This window comes from Crocuta crocuta, unplaced genomic scaffold, assembly GCF_008692635.1.
Source record: "Crocuta crocuta isolate KB4526 unplaced genomic scaffold, BGI_CrCroc_1.0 scaffold601, whole genome shotgun sequence".
NCBI classification, from domain to species: domain Eukaryota; kingdom Metazoa; phylum Chordata; class Mammalia; order Carnivora; family Hyaenidae; genus Crocuta; species Crocuta crocuta.
In genome coordinates this window covers 281,161-294,873 of record NW_027528227.1, presented here as the reverse complement: position 1 = coordinate 294,873, position 13,713 = coordinate 281,161, and the positions used below count along the sequence as shown (strand labels likewise).

General features: G+C 40.4%; 1 protein-coding gene across 3 annotated transcripts in view; it reads left to right on the top strand.

Moving 5' to 3' along the window:
* CLCN5 (chloride voltage-gated channel 5) overlaps window positions 1-13,713 on the top strand; it is a 42,156-nt gene that overhangs the window by 14,634 nt on the left and 13,809 nt on the right. For all 3 annotated transcript variants that reach the window (XM_077753053.1, XM_077753051.1, XM_077753052.1), the window contains exons 2-4: window positions 4,282-4,433; window positions 7,129-7,228; window positions 10,814-11,001. In XM_077753053.1, coding sequence (XP_077609179.1) covers window positions 4,282-4,433; window positions 7,129-7,228; window positions 10,814-11,001 — 440 coding nt within the window. The remainder of the gene's footprint in view (window positions 1-4,281; window positions 4,434-7,128; window positions 7,229-10,813; window positions 11,002-13,713) is intronic.

Sequence of the window (13,713 nt, the reverse complement as noted above, 5' to 3'; positions counted from 1 at the left end):
GGTGCCTTCAGAAAATATATATAGGATTCTATTTAATAAAGAATTACTTTGGGGGCACCTGAGTGGCTCAGTAGGTTAAGCATCTGACTCTTGATCTCAGCTCAGGTCTCTATCTCAGGGTCATGAGTGCAAGCCCTATGCTGGGCTCCATGCTGGATGTGAAGCCTATTTAAAAATAAATAAATTATATTTATATTTATTATATTAAAAATAAATAAAAATAAATAAATAAAAAATAAAGAATGACTTTGAAGGAGGCTTATGAGTTTAGACGTACTATTTTCTGTGAGTAAGATATACACACTTTTCTAAAAGTACAGCTCTATAACACAATCACACTTGAGCCACAAATAGCTTTTGATTTTTAAGCTTTGTAGTTCATTGCCACAACACCATCAGTGGCCACTTCATTTTAATTCTTCTCATTAATGCTAGTTTAGTTCATCAAGGGACTGAGATGTCATGATAATAACGGACCAGACCAAAAGCACACTGGTTTCATGAAGTTCCTCACATTTCATAAGGTTTTGTTGTAATAACATTTCAGGATGCATTGGGCCCTAAGAATTGATGAAAGTGATCACAACATTTTAAAGCCCTCCGTTTAGGTCTGATTATTGGAGCACACTGACTGGATTAATATTTAACAGCGGCTGTCCTACGGATTCAATGAAGAAGTTGTGAGATAACGATTTCATTCTTCTTCACTCGACTGGCATTGTTGCACAGTTAATTAAGACCTGCTGAAGAATAGCCTTAGAAATAGGGCCTGGGAAGGGAAAGCCTTTTAAATAATGCAAATAGAATAGCGAATTTATTTTCACAGCTGAAATAGCTGGTTTTCCCTGGTTTGGATTAGTGAGATCAGATTTGATATTGCTTGCTGGGTAGAGAACTAATATGAAGAAACAACTCCTTTTCTGGACTGTAATCTGAGTTTTTAAGTTACTACATGCTATTAAAGAGCTGAGCTTGTAGATTAAATTCACATGCAGTTCCCTTTTTCATAATTTTCTCTAATTATCAAATGTACATAGAAAGACATATAACACATGTGTACATTTTAAAGAATGATTATAATGTGAACACTCAGGTAACCACCACTCAAATAAAGAAAAATTACCAGCATTCCAGAAGCCCCACCCTCACCATGTGCTCTATCCAGATGGTGACCTCCTTTCTCCTCCGGGTAGCTACTACTGTCTTTACTTTTGTCGTTTTCTTGCTTCTCTTTGTAATGTAGCAACTTACATTTGTATCCTAACAGGTTATAGTTTAGGTTTGCCAGGTTTTGAACTTCTATGAATAGAATCATGTTATGTGCTCTTGTGTCTGGCATCTTTCACTCAGTGTTACATTTCTGAGATTTTTCTCTGTTTTTGCTATCCAGTGCAATTTCTTTAAAAAGGCTTTTCTATATTTTCTCCTCTCCCTTTTTTACTTAGGATCCCTGTAACTCTAAATGCTTTCAGATATTCCTCCTTTGCCTTCTTGGATTTTCTGCTAAATAAGGTTTAAAGACTCAAAGTTGTCTGGACCCCAGTTTTGTGAACCAAGCCGACTGCCCCAGTTTGATGCCATTCGTTTAGATGAGACTACATCTTTAAGGCTTCTGTGCTCCGTTAAAAATCTTCCTTTTGCTCCAAGGCTGGTCCAAGGGTCTGGTCACGTGACTCCACCAGTGACATCACATTCTGACCGCGGGGAACACTGGTGGTTCTTTAGGTGGCCTTTGTTCCTGAGAAAGGCAGAGAACGCAGCAAGTGCCCTTCTAAAGCAGTTCATACCGGGGCTCCTTCTGTAAAAGCTCCTCAACATAAATGACCAAATGCGGGCTGCCAAGGTTATTTCTTCCTTGAGGCAGAAAAAAAGAAAGCTGTGATTGAAGGTAAGCAGACTTGAGCCCAGCCAAGGACTGAAGTGTGACCCCAGGGAGAAGGGGATCTGGAGAATCACAAGCAGTCTGTTGTTGGCTTCTAATCACTGCCTGCTGTTTCAGAGCTGCCTGACAATTTGCATTTCTAACAGGAGACTATCTACAAAGAAGGATGATGCAGTGCTCGTGTTACCTAGTGATGTAATAAGATTCTTTCTTTCCTGTTAGGAAGCTGTTGCAGATCTTCATTTTGTCTTAATATCCTTAGAGCTGGTGGCCTCATTTGCTATACGGTGTAACATTAGATAGCTATTGAACACTTTTAAAAATCAGTTTCACAAAATCCGTCTTAAATTTTTCCTGAAAGGAGAGCCCTTAAACCAGAGAAAATTTATTTGGAGCATTAACCTGCTTTAAAAAGTAAATTTCTGGTTGTTTGGTGTCCTGTGTTCATGTCAGCATTTGTCTTGAAAATTGAAACAGCTTGGTGTGTTTTTGTTTGTTTGTTTTTGTTTTTTGCCCCTCTCACCATACTTTACTTCTCTTCTGCCCTCATTTCCTAGCTGGCTGTTTCCCTCCAAGCTCTCAAACACCCAGCATTAATCTTTATCAATATGCCACTGACATGATAGGAAATGCTGGGCTGGTGATTCAGCAGCCAACCATTTTACAGCCAGGTAGGCTTGAAGATATGGAAAGGACTTTGGTTAGGGGTTTTAAGATTAACTTGCTCACCTCCTCCACTCCAGCCCCACCCCCACCCTCAATATGATTTAGATTCTGTAGAATTCTGTAGATTCTGTAGAGCTTTTCCTTGTGTTGCTGGTGAAAGGTACCCTGAATTAGGTATTCGGAAGACTTAATGATTTATAAATCAGGTACAGCTTGGGTGTTAATTCTCACTCACCCTATGAGAGTGCTGAAGTTGTCTGTAGTAGTTTAGAGTGAAGATGGGGATGCAGATGGAGGGGGGATGGGTGGCAGCTCGGGCCTACTTTGGCCTTCTTTGCAGAGGGATCCATCACCAAACAGTCTGGATAAAGCTTTGTCGCTGCCAAGGTTGATGCTGCAAATGTGAGCTTTGGCTGGTTGAGTTCAATGATAGCATTACTCTGCGTTTTCCCTTAGTGTGCATTTGCATAAATTCCTGAATGCTTTTTGTGTTTAATAGGGAAATACTGTGTCACCAGAGGATGGTGGAAGTATTTTGAACAAGTTTGTCAAGGAGTACTGAGTAACGTTATGTGTGTGCAACTTCTGAGTTTGAATACTTCTGGTTAATCCCCACAGTTCAGCGAATAAACCTTGATTCCACTGATATTAATTGAATCTTGGATATGTGTTAGACATGAGAAGGCAATGATAACTCAGATATGGGGCTGCCCTCAAAGAGCTTCCAGTCTAGGGAGGAAGACAAAACATTTGCATAAGTAATTATGACAGAAGAGCTAACAGCAAAGCAGATAAAGGACTGTGGTTGGGCAAGTGATTATGTTTCTTCCATTGAAGGATCAGAGATGGACATTTCATAACCAAGCCATGCAATGGTCTTTAAATCTCTACTTGTAAGTCTTAGACTGTTCTGACATACTCAGTAAAAGTTTCCGTAAGCCCATTACATTAGGGATCAAAGTCTACCTATTGAAAGGAAATATGTACATTCCAGCCAGCTTAACTCTTGAAGAGGCTGGCATGCTTTCTTTGGAGCTCCCACTCAGGCAAAAGTCACCTCTTAGAATTGAATTACTGCCTTACAAATGTAAAATGGTTTCTGATGTGATATGTCTACAAAGATCTTTGACCCTTTTGTCTTCCTTCCATAACAGAAACTGAAATACCTAAGCTGCTCCAAGCTCCTGCATTTTGTTTCATAAATCCTTTCCCACTGTGCTACAAGTCCTGTCAGCCTCCCTTTGTGCTGTCATGTTCATCTGTTCCTTTCTGTTCATACTGCCTTAAGACACTCATCATTTTGTGCCTAGACCATAGAGACTTCCGAATGTGGTGGATGTTCCCACCAGGTGATTATATGGCTTTATCAGCCCAACCTAACTGTAACCATCTGATGGTTTAAGGACTCACCTTTTGGTAGTCAGAAAGGAGGTAGTAAAATGTTTAGTGTCCAGGGGCACCTGGGTGGCTCAGTCAGTTAAGCGCCCAACTTGATTCCAGCTCAGGTCTTGATCTCATGCTTTGTAAGATCAAGCCCTGTGTGGCGGGGGTTAGGGATGCTGTCAGTGCAGAGCCTGCTTGGGATTCTGTCTGTCTGTCTGTCTCTCTCTCTCTCTCTGTCTCTGTCTCTCTCTTTCTGCCCCTCCCCTGCTCTCTGTCTCTGGCTCTCAAAATAAACTTTCAAAAAATGTTTAGTGTCTGAAGTACTAATGTTTATTTCCTGTTCAATACAGAGGACAAGTCATACAATGGTGGAGGAATAGGTTCTTCAAATAGGATGATGGACTTCTTGGAGGAGCCAATCCCTGGTGTGGGGACCTATGATGATTTCAATACAATTGATTGGGTGAGGGAGAAGTCTCGAGACCGGGATAGGCACCGAGAGGTAAGACGAAAGAGGGTACATAAGTAAGTGTTAGGAAACAGCAGGGAAAGAAGTTGAAGATCTGTAATTCTTTACATGTATTCTCTCCTTCTGCCCTGGATGTGGCTGAATCTGGTTTCCATTAGCAGTGTGGAGTTTTATTTTCTAATTTATTTTTATTTTTAGGGCATCTTGTCTATGATTTTAAGAGAATTTATATTTAAAGTTGATTTATATTCCTATAGTAAGTAGTTGAACAGGATCCTTGGCAGCCCTGAAATGGGTATAATTGTCTATGTGAAGAGGTGAAGACATCTTGGTGGAGGGGACCAAAATAAATTTCAGAGATCATCTTCCTCTGTCTCATTTCACTTTTATGGTTTTCCTTTGAAACAGGGTTTTTAGAACAAAGAAAAGAAATGGGGCTTGTTTTAAAAGAATNCATATGAAATAAAGTCCTTGCAATTATGGCTCTCAGACAGCTGTAAAAGAAAATGTGTGCATTCAACTGAAACCCCCAAGACCAATCAAATCCAATTTAAGGACATTAATTTAATATGACAGGTAATAGGTGGCACTTATGGCTATGGCACAGATTCTTTAGAATTTGGTGAAGTTCCCCACTTTTCTTTTTTAGGAGTACCACGAAAACTCCCTAAAGCAGTCTGCCAGGGTCATTTGCCTTTAACTTGTTGCTGTGTATCATTTAAATCAGTAAATCACAGTTTCTAGCTCATATCAGGGCCACATGGGGAGCTTATGAAAAAGATAGGNATTTCTTACACCAACCTTAGGTGTTGATATTTTTTCTTTCATTTTATTTCTGCTCTCAGTCCAAATTTGAAATTTGATTTTTGAGCTGGTCCCTTTCTCTCCTGACTTCGTGGTTCCTTTCTCAGAGCCAGGCAAGTCTCTTAAGCAGTCAGGTTCAGATTGCTTTTAATTCTTAAGCCATTCCCAGCTCCTGACTGGTCTTCTCATGACCACTTATTGTCCCAGGTACAGGTTTTGAGACATTCCTCTGTAATCCTTGGATTTTCGATAATCTCACGGAGTTTTCTATCCTAACTAAAGAAGAGGATCTCTACAAAACGCTCATGTTTTTCATAAAGTTTCTGCCGTTTGGGAACACACACATACCTGTCTATCATATCAGTTCATTATGCAGGCTTTAGAATTTTTGCTCTCTGTAATTCAGAGTTCAGTTTGTCATCAGTTGCATATTCAACATGTTATTTACATTGTGAAAGTCACCCATGATATTACAAGGGCATATTTCCCACTATATGAAAATGGCTGCAGCTGAGACACATTATGCCAACTAATGACAATTCAAAATCAATTAGAATGTGGGGCGCCGGGGTGGCTTAGTCGGTTGAGCGTCCGACTTTCGCTTAGGTCATGATCTCGCGGTTCGTGGGTTCGAGCCCTGCGTCGGGCTCTGTGCTGACTGCCAGCTCAGAGCCTGGAGCCTGTTTCAGTCTGTGACTCCCTCTCTCTCTGACCCTCCCCTGCTCACGCTGTCTCTCTCTCTCTCTCTCTCTCTCTCTCTCTCCTAGAAATAAAAAAAAAAATTAAAAAATCAATTAGAATGTGTTTATCAAGTGTTCGAAAAGGACTTTTTCCTTTGCATGAACCGCTCATCATCAGAATGGAAACACTGTCATTGAAAAATATTACCTCATCTACTTTGGGCACTAAAACTGGAAACTTAAAGTTTCAGGTCAAAATGAATTTTTAAACCGATTTTAAAATTTTTATAATGATTTTATAATGATTTGTGATGTTGCTGTAGATGAAGATGGAGCAGCTAAGTTACAGTTTCAAATATAAGAAGTAGAGGCTCAGAGGGGCGCCTGGGTGGCTCCGTTGGTTGAGCGTCCGACTTCGGCTCAGGTCATGATCTCACAGTTCGTGGGTTCGAGCCCCGCGTCAGGCTCTGTGCTGACTGCCAGCTCAGAGCCTGGAGCCTGCTTCGGATTCCATGTCTCCCCCTCTCTCTGACCCTCCCCTGCTCACACTGTCTCTCTCTCTCTCGGAAATAAATAAAACATTAAAAAAAAGAAATAGAGGTTCAGAAAAGGGGGAGGCCCAATGACAAAGCTGTCAGAATACTTGATTTTGAAATAAATGTGGGCACTGAAGGGTTAAATTGACAGGGCCAGGACCTAAACGGTAAAACTTTCTGCACTTCTTGATAGCCTCAGCTATTCCTAGCAGGTTTTTGAAAATAAAGTGAAGCATCCCTGATACCATTTAATATCTGGAACTTGCCAGCCCTGAAGCACTGCCCTCGACAGCAAGCTTCAGTTTGTCCTTTACTACTCAAATAAGCCCGGGTTTGTTGATTCTTTGCAAAACAATCTAGAGACCATCCTTAGAATATCTGATGTCTGTTGCAGAAAGAGACCACTGCAATAAGCAAAACACATTGACGGGATACAAAATTAGCAGCTGAATGGGGGAATCCCTGACTAAGGTACTTGGAGCCACTACAGTACTGTGGATGAAGGTGGGGTTCAGTAAGACAAGGCTCACTAAGCATCCCAAGTTCTTGGTGATGTTGGTTCAGCCCAGGATTATTTGAGCAGAAACTCCAAATTGGTCTCTATTCCTGATGAATAGATTTGTCTTTGTGCCTCTTCATTGTGTGTTTTAAGGTAAAAAAGCAAGGGTGTGTATAGAGCGTTCTAATTTTTTTCTCATTTCTCCCTAGATTACCAATAAAAGCAAAGAGTCAACATGGGCCTTAATTCACAGTGTGAGCGATGCTTTTTCTGGCTGGTTGTTGATGCTACTTATTGGGCTTTTATCAGGTATGGTAAACTATGTTTGTTTTTTTTAAACAGATCTCCTAAAATCATGGTGTGTCCCTCCCCCAGTCCATGAACTGAGTCGAGTGCTGTGCTTTACTATTTGCCTACATGAAATAAATTGCTAGTGGGCCTTTAGGAAGCATGATGTTCCCATCTGTAAAGGGATACTAATACCTGCATCTCCTTCCTTTAAATGAGGTTAAATGAGGAAATGTATTTAAATGCATTTGTATGCTATAAAATACTGTATCCACTTTAAGGTGCTGTTAGCATGCCTTTCAGTGATTGTCTTGAAGAAGAGCCCTTCTGTTAGAGACAATCATTTTTTAAAAAAATTTTAATGTTTATTTTTGAGACAGAGAGACAGAGCGTGAGTGGGGAAGGGCAGAGAGAGAGGGAGACGCAGAATCCGAAGCAGGCTCCAGGCTTTGAGCTGTCAGCACAGAGCCCAATGCAGGGCTCAAACTCACTAACTGTGAGATCATGACCTGAGCCGAAGTTGGATGCTTAACCAACTGAGTCACCCAGGTGCCCTGACAATCATTTCTCTCTCTTTTTTTTTTTTTAATGTATAACTACATGACGTTTATAAGAGAAGATATAGAAGAGAACCTCCTGAGAGACCTTGTAGCTATTTCTTAAACATCTTCTCTCTCATTTAGTGTTGAAGAGCAGCATGAAAGATGTGGCTCATATCCTCAAGAAGCTTACAATCTCATTCTTTCATACTGGCTGAGGAGTGGGATGGTCCTACCTTTTCCTATCATCTCTGTCAACCTCCCAAGCCATTCCAAATACGATCTAACTAGGAATGGTACACTTGAAAGTAGGCTCCACAGCAGGCTTCCCCTCCCATGGGGGAAGCAGAAAGCCAAGAACACCTGACAGAGATGCTGAGTTGTATACTTGTGGCATTAAAAGATGGGCCTAGGAAGATCTGAAATATTGAGCTGAAAGAGACGTTAAGTGGGAAACTTGGAGGTAGATGGCATGAGATGGCCATTAGCACAGCCTCTACTTTGCAGCTATCTGGATTTGGATCCCAACCCCACTGCTTGCTAGTTTTNATGTTTGTTGTGAGGACAGAAGTAGATAAATGAGATCTAGCACAGGTGGCTCTTAGCACAGTGCTTACAATAGCTTTTTTTTTTTTTTCTGGCCCACAATTGTTAACAGCACCATGGCTGCCGTTACCTAGAAAAAAATGTATGAGCCATGGAGTAAATATAAATAAATATTATTTACATATATACATAATACACACGTATACATATATATGTATGTATATGTGTATATATCATATATGTGTACATGTGTGTACAGACATGTATATGTATGATGACTGCTGCAATGAGGATGGCTCATCCATAGCTGGGTTTTCAAAGATTATCTAGGGAAGGGGTCAGCAATGTCTTTTTGTAAAGGGCCAGATGGTAAATATTTTAGGATTTGTTTGCCAAGTGGTCTCTGTAGCACTAAAGCAGCCACAGACAATAGATAAACAAATGAGCATGGATGAGACCAGGCAAAACTTTATTTATAAGCATAGAGGCAGATTTGACCCTTGGGCCATAATTTCCAACCTGTAGTCTAGGGTGTTAAAGCCACTCCTTCTGGCTCACACAGGAGAGGGGGAATGGTCTGGCCAGTTTATTTTTTATTTTTTAATTTTTTTATTGTTTAGTTATGAGGGAGAGAGAGACAGAGCATGAGCAGGGGAGGGGCAGAGAGGGAGACAAAGAATCTGAAGTAGGCTCCAGGCTCTGACCTGTCAGCACAGAGCCTGATGCGAGGCTCGAACCCATGAACTGTGAGATCAAAACCTGATCTCATAGAAGTCGGACACTCAACCAACTGAGCCACCCAGGAGCCCTTGGTCTGGCCAGTTTAGAGTTGGCTAATAATAGATTGAGTAGTCTATAATGCCAAGTACTGCAGAGAGGCTGCAGATAAGGAAGAAGGCTGAGAAAAGATTATATAGTTTAGCAATTGGTAGGATACCAATGACCTTGGAAAGCTATCTCATAAATATTAGGAGTCAGATTTCAAGGGGAAGCAACCAGTGCAGAAATTTTGGAGATATTTGGGAATCATTGGAAGGAGAGAAGGGACAGAAGCTTGAAATGGTAACAAGGACAAGGGGAGGCATTTTATTCCGTAGGGTAGGGGAAACTTGATAAAATTGTAACCAGGGAAGAAGGGACCAATTAGGAAAAGGAGAAGCAATGGCAGTAGAATGGGAGATAGGATTGAGGGTACTACATTAGGTAAAATAAGACATGCATAGGTGAAACAGTGTGGAGAACAAGCCGAACTCTGTAACACATGTTAATTTCTGAATCTGGGTAGTAAGTGCAGCAAGAGTTAGAAGGAGGAGAAGGTAGGCGTGGCCAAGTGGTGTCAAATAGTGTGTTAGATTTGAGTAGGTTATTCAAGTATGTAAATAACCTGTGTTAACACTTTTAGCACCTACCCAAACATACACATAACATGGCCTCCAGTCTGTTGGAATGTAGCTGTAATATCCTCAAGTTTTTAATGTATTTCTTGTCACTAGGTGGCCAGTGAATACTTTTCTTTCCCTCATACACACAGGGCATTTTGTTTTTAAGCATTGCAGAGCAACAATAGAAGCAGTGTGTCTGAATGCAGGAACAGTCTGGGAATTCAGGGGCTGTGAATTTTATGATGTCTTTGCTATTTCCCTAAAGCATGATTCTAGACCATTTAATTTCTTTATGCCAGAGTTTCTTCCACTGGACTACAGAAATGATGAGAAGACCAGAAGTTTCTATAATTGTCTTAACCCTAACAGTCTATTAACCATAGCACATAAATCCCCGTTCACTATTCATCTTCTCATAATTTTCTTTGATGGATGCATATAATATCATTTGCTCTTTTTCACTAGGAAAACTTCAGAATATTCATGTCCTATAGCTTCATCTAATTTTCCAAGTGCATCACAGCCATCACTTTTACAGATTCAGTTCCCTTAGGCTAGAATGCCTTCCTGCCACTGCTCAGATTCCCTCATCCATGAAGAAAAATTGCTAACAAGGCTAAGCTCTTCTCCCCATAGTCTTCGTCAACTCCCTTCCTTCCCTGAGCCATGTCAAATAAATATCATATAATATTCTTCAATACAGGCAGTCTACATTTTCTCAATCTTATATAATAGTGAGAATAAAATGACCTTTAATAAACTCAACTGTCTCCATGGATCAGTATTTATCAACTGTAAATCAAAGCAGAGTCTTTGCCATGTAAATCAGTTAAAAGGCAAATCTGATGGCCCCTTGCTTCCTCCCCACCACTTTGCCTCCCCCCACGTTCCCTGTATATAGAAATTCTACAGACACGGTGTTTAATGCAGACAATGTTTATTTTTTTTGTATGCTCTTGTACAGGCATGTAATGAAATGTAGTAGGTGAAATCTATTAGAGGAGATAGGTAGAAATTAAACAGACCATCAGAAAGAGGTTACAGATGGAATGGGGAAAGTTTGATTACCTATTATTTTGATACCCTTTCCCTTGTTTTCTCTGACAACTTTGGCCTTTCCTTCCTTCCCCTCAAATCAGGTTCCTTAGCTGGCTTGATAGACATTTCTGCTCATTGGATGACAGACTTAAAAGAAGGCATATGCACAGAGGGATTCTGGTTTAACCATGAACACTGTTGCTGGAACTCTGAGAATGTTACCTTCGAAGACAGAGACAAATGCCCTGAGTGGAATAGCTGGTCCCAGCTTCTCATCAGCACAGATGAGGTAATGTGTTGTGAAGATTGCAGAACCACCAACTTTTATTCTTTTTTTATTAAAGTTTGTTTATTTTAAAAGAGGGAGAGTTCAAGTATGAGTGGGGGACATCCAGAGAGAGAGGAAGAGAGAATCCCAAGCAGGCTCCATGCTATCAGTGCAGAGCCTGACTCAGGGCTCGATCCCACGAACCATGAGATCATGACCTGAGGTCAAGAGTCGGACACTCAACCGACTGAGCCACCCAGGCGCCCCCCCCCCCACTCACTTTTATTCTTACATTTGCTTTATTTCTTATAATGTACTCATGGAAATTGTGGACTGTGACCCCATTTTCCTTTTCATGAAAAGGGGAACCAGTGCCAGCTGCCTTTCTCTGTGGTTTAACTGCAGCCCTATTTCCATCTCTTCTGCCATGCGGAATCATTTGATGCTTACTCAGTGACTTAAAATTTTTGCTTTTTTAAAAACAGTCCTGGTGTTTCTTCTCAGTTGTTAGTACACAGTGTGACTGAATCTGTCTTTCTCTAATAATTTCAGTAAAAATGTCAGAACCAGCCAACAGGTACGCTATAATTTCTAACCAAGATGGAGTGGGTTAAAAAATGATGCATTGTATAGACTCCAAAAGTAATTTTCCCCTGAGCATTGCATTAGAACATTTTTTAAAAAGGAGTACATTCCATATCAAAATAACAGAAATGCAGGAATAAAATGCCTATAGCCTGCTTTGGAGATTAAATCAATATTTTCATTTGTTCTGGTCTCCTAGCATATATTTTTCAATATAAAAGTAACTTTGTTTTTCAGTTCCTTCCCTTTCTGTTACTACTTGGGTTGTTTGTTAAATCTCTGTTACTAAAAACAAAAACACACAAAACAACTCTCAATTCCCATTTCCATTCTGGCTTCCACCAACTAAAACAGGTACCGTCTCAGCTCACTACTCATTTAGTCTGTTGGCGAAGTGACTGGGACAAGGCTAGGATATTTATTAATACATTTAGAATGCATTTTTATTCCTGCTCTGGTCCTTAGACCATTTGAATTGGTGTGTGTGTGCACATGTACATACACACAGTCAAGGAAAAAGAAGGATAGTAAAATAATAAAATCAGAAATCAGAGTGTTTATGTACCTATATGGCTGTACACATTAGCTTAGGGAAAGAGTTAAATAAAAGGGTTAGACACATACTATATGTGTGAGAGGGTTTAGATCTATCCTTCTCAAACTGGAGTAAGGTCCACGTGCCAGCCAGTAGGTGAAACCACAAAATAAATGCTGTGTGCCTTCTCAGAATATCAAGGGTTTTTTCCTGAGTATTTTTTTTTCAAAAATTACATTTAATTACAAAGGAATGCAGAAGCCCCATGCTTGTTGCGATAAAACAATCTGTGTTTGAGCTCTGCTTCTGAGTGTCCTATCCCCAACCCTCTCTCCTAGATTAGGAGTACTTGGGTAGAAAAGTTTGAAAAGCCCTGGAATTTAGGGTGAGTGTGTGTGTGTGTGTGTGTATGTTTGTGTGTGTGAGATTCCCTTGCCTTTTTTTCACTCCTTTTTTTAAGTAATTATAGATTCACAAGAAGTTGCAAAACAAGGGAGCTCCCCCATATCCTAGACTCAGCCTCTCCCAGTGGTAACATCTTATATAACTATAGTTCAATAGCGAAACAAGGATATGATCCATAGACTTTAGTTCACCAGTTCTACATACACAAATGTGTGTGTGTGTCTGTGTGTGTGTGTGTGTGTGTGTAGTTCTCTGCAGTGTTATCACGTGTAGATTTGCATTATCTTCACCATAGTCAATACATAGAAAGAACTATTGTTCCATTACCACAANTTCCAACTGTAGCTTTCTCTTTTTTTAATGTTTTAATGTTTTATTGATTTCTGAGAGAGAGACAGACAGACAGACAGCGTGAGCAGGGGAGGGTCAGAGAGACAGGTAGATACAGAATCCGAAACAGGCTCCAGGCTCTGAGCTAGCTGTCAGCACAGAGCCCGACGCGGGGCTCGAACCCACGAACCATGAGATCATGACCTGAATCGAAGTCCGACGCTTAACTGACTGAGCCACCCAGGCTCCCCTCCAACTGTAGCTTTCAAACTGGAGCTTGAGATTTGCTAAAGTGACAGATTTCTCTGGCTGTCTTTTTTTGGATGAATGAAATCCTTGCCTGGAGAGGGTCTTCTAGATTCTAAGGGTTCTCCTGCAAAGAACTTGGCCTCCAGGTCTCTGCCTGTAGCCAGATTCAGCTACTTGCCTTTCCATTCCCTCTACTTCTCTTGTTTTCCCCCCTGGAGCCTTCTTCCTCCCTAGCTACATTTTAAAGGGCAAGAGAGAGCAATTATCTGTTCCTCCGAGGGACTAAAATAATGAAAAACTTGTGTCAAAGCTATAACTCAGAAGAAAAAAAAAAAAAAGAAACCTGAGAAGTTTGGCTCTCCTTGTCTAGGTCAGTGAATTATTTTAATAATGTTTTATGTTTAAGTCAGAAGTCCAATGAGTTGTATGTTTCATATACTTTGAGTTTCAACTTCTAATATTTTTATCAGTAAGCATTCTCTCCTAATGTTCAAAATAGTTTTCTTTGTAAGATGTAACTGTTTGCAGGCCCTTTATGTTGGTGAATCCTTATTAGTGGTCAAAATTAGATTTATTTTCTGGCAATCTTCATTATCATAGGAAAATAGTCTCAAAAATATATTATCTCC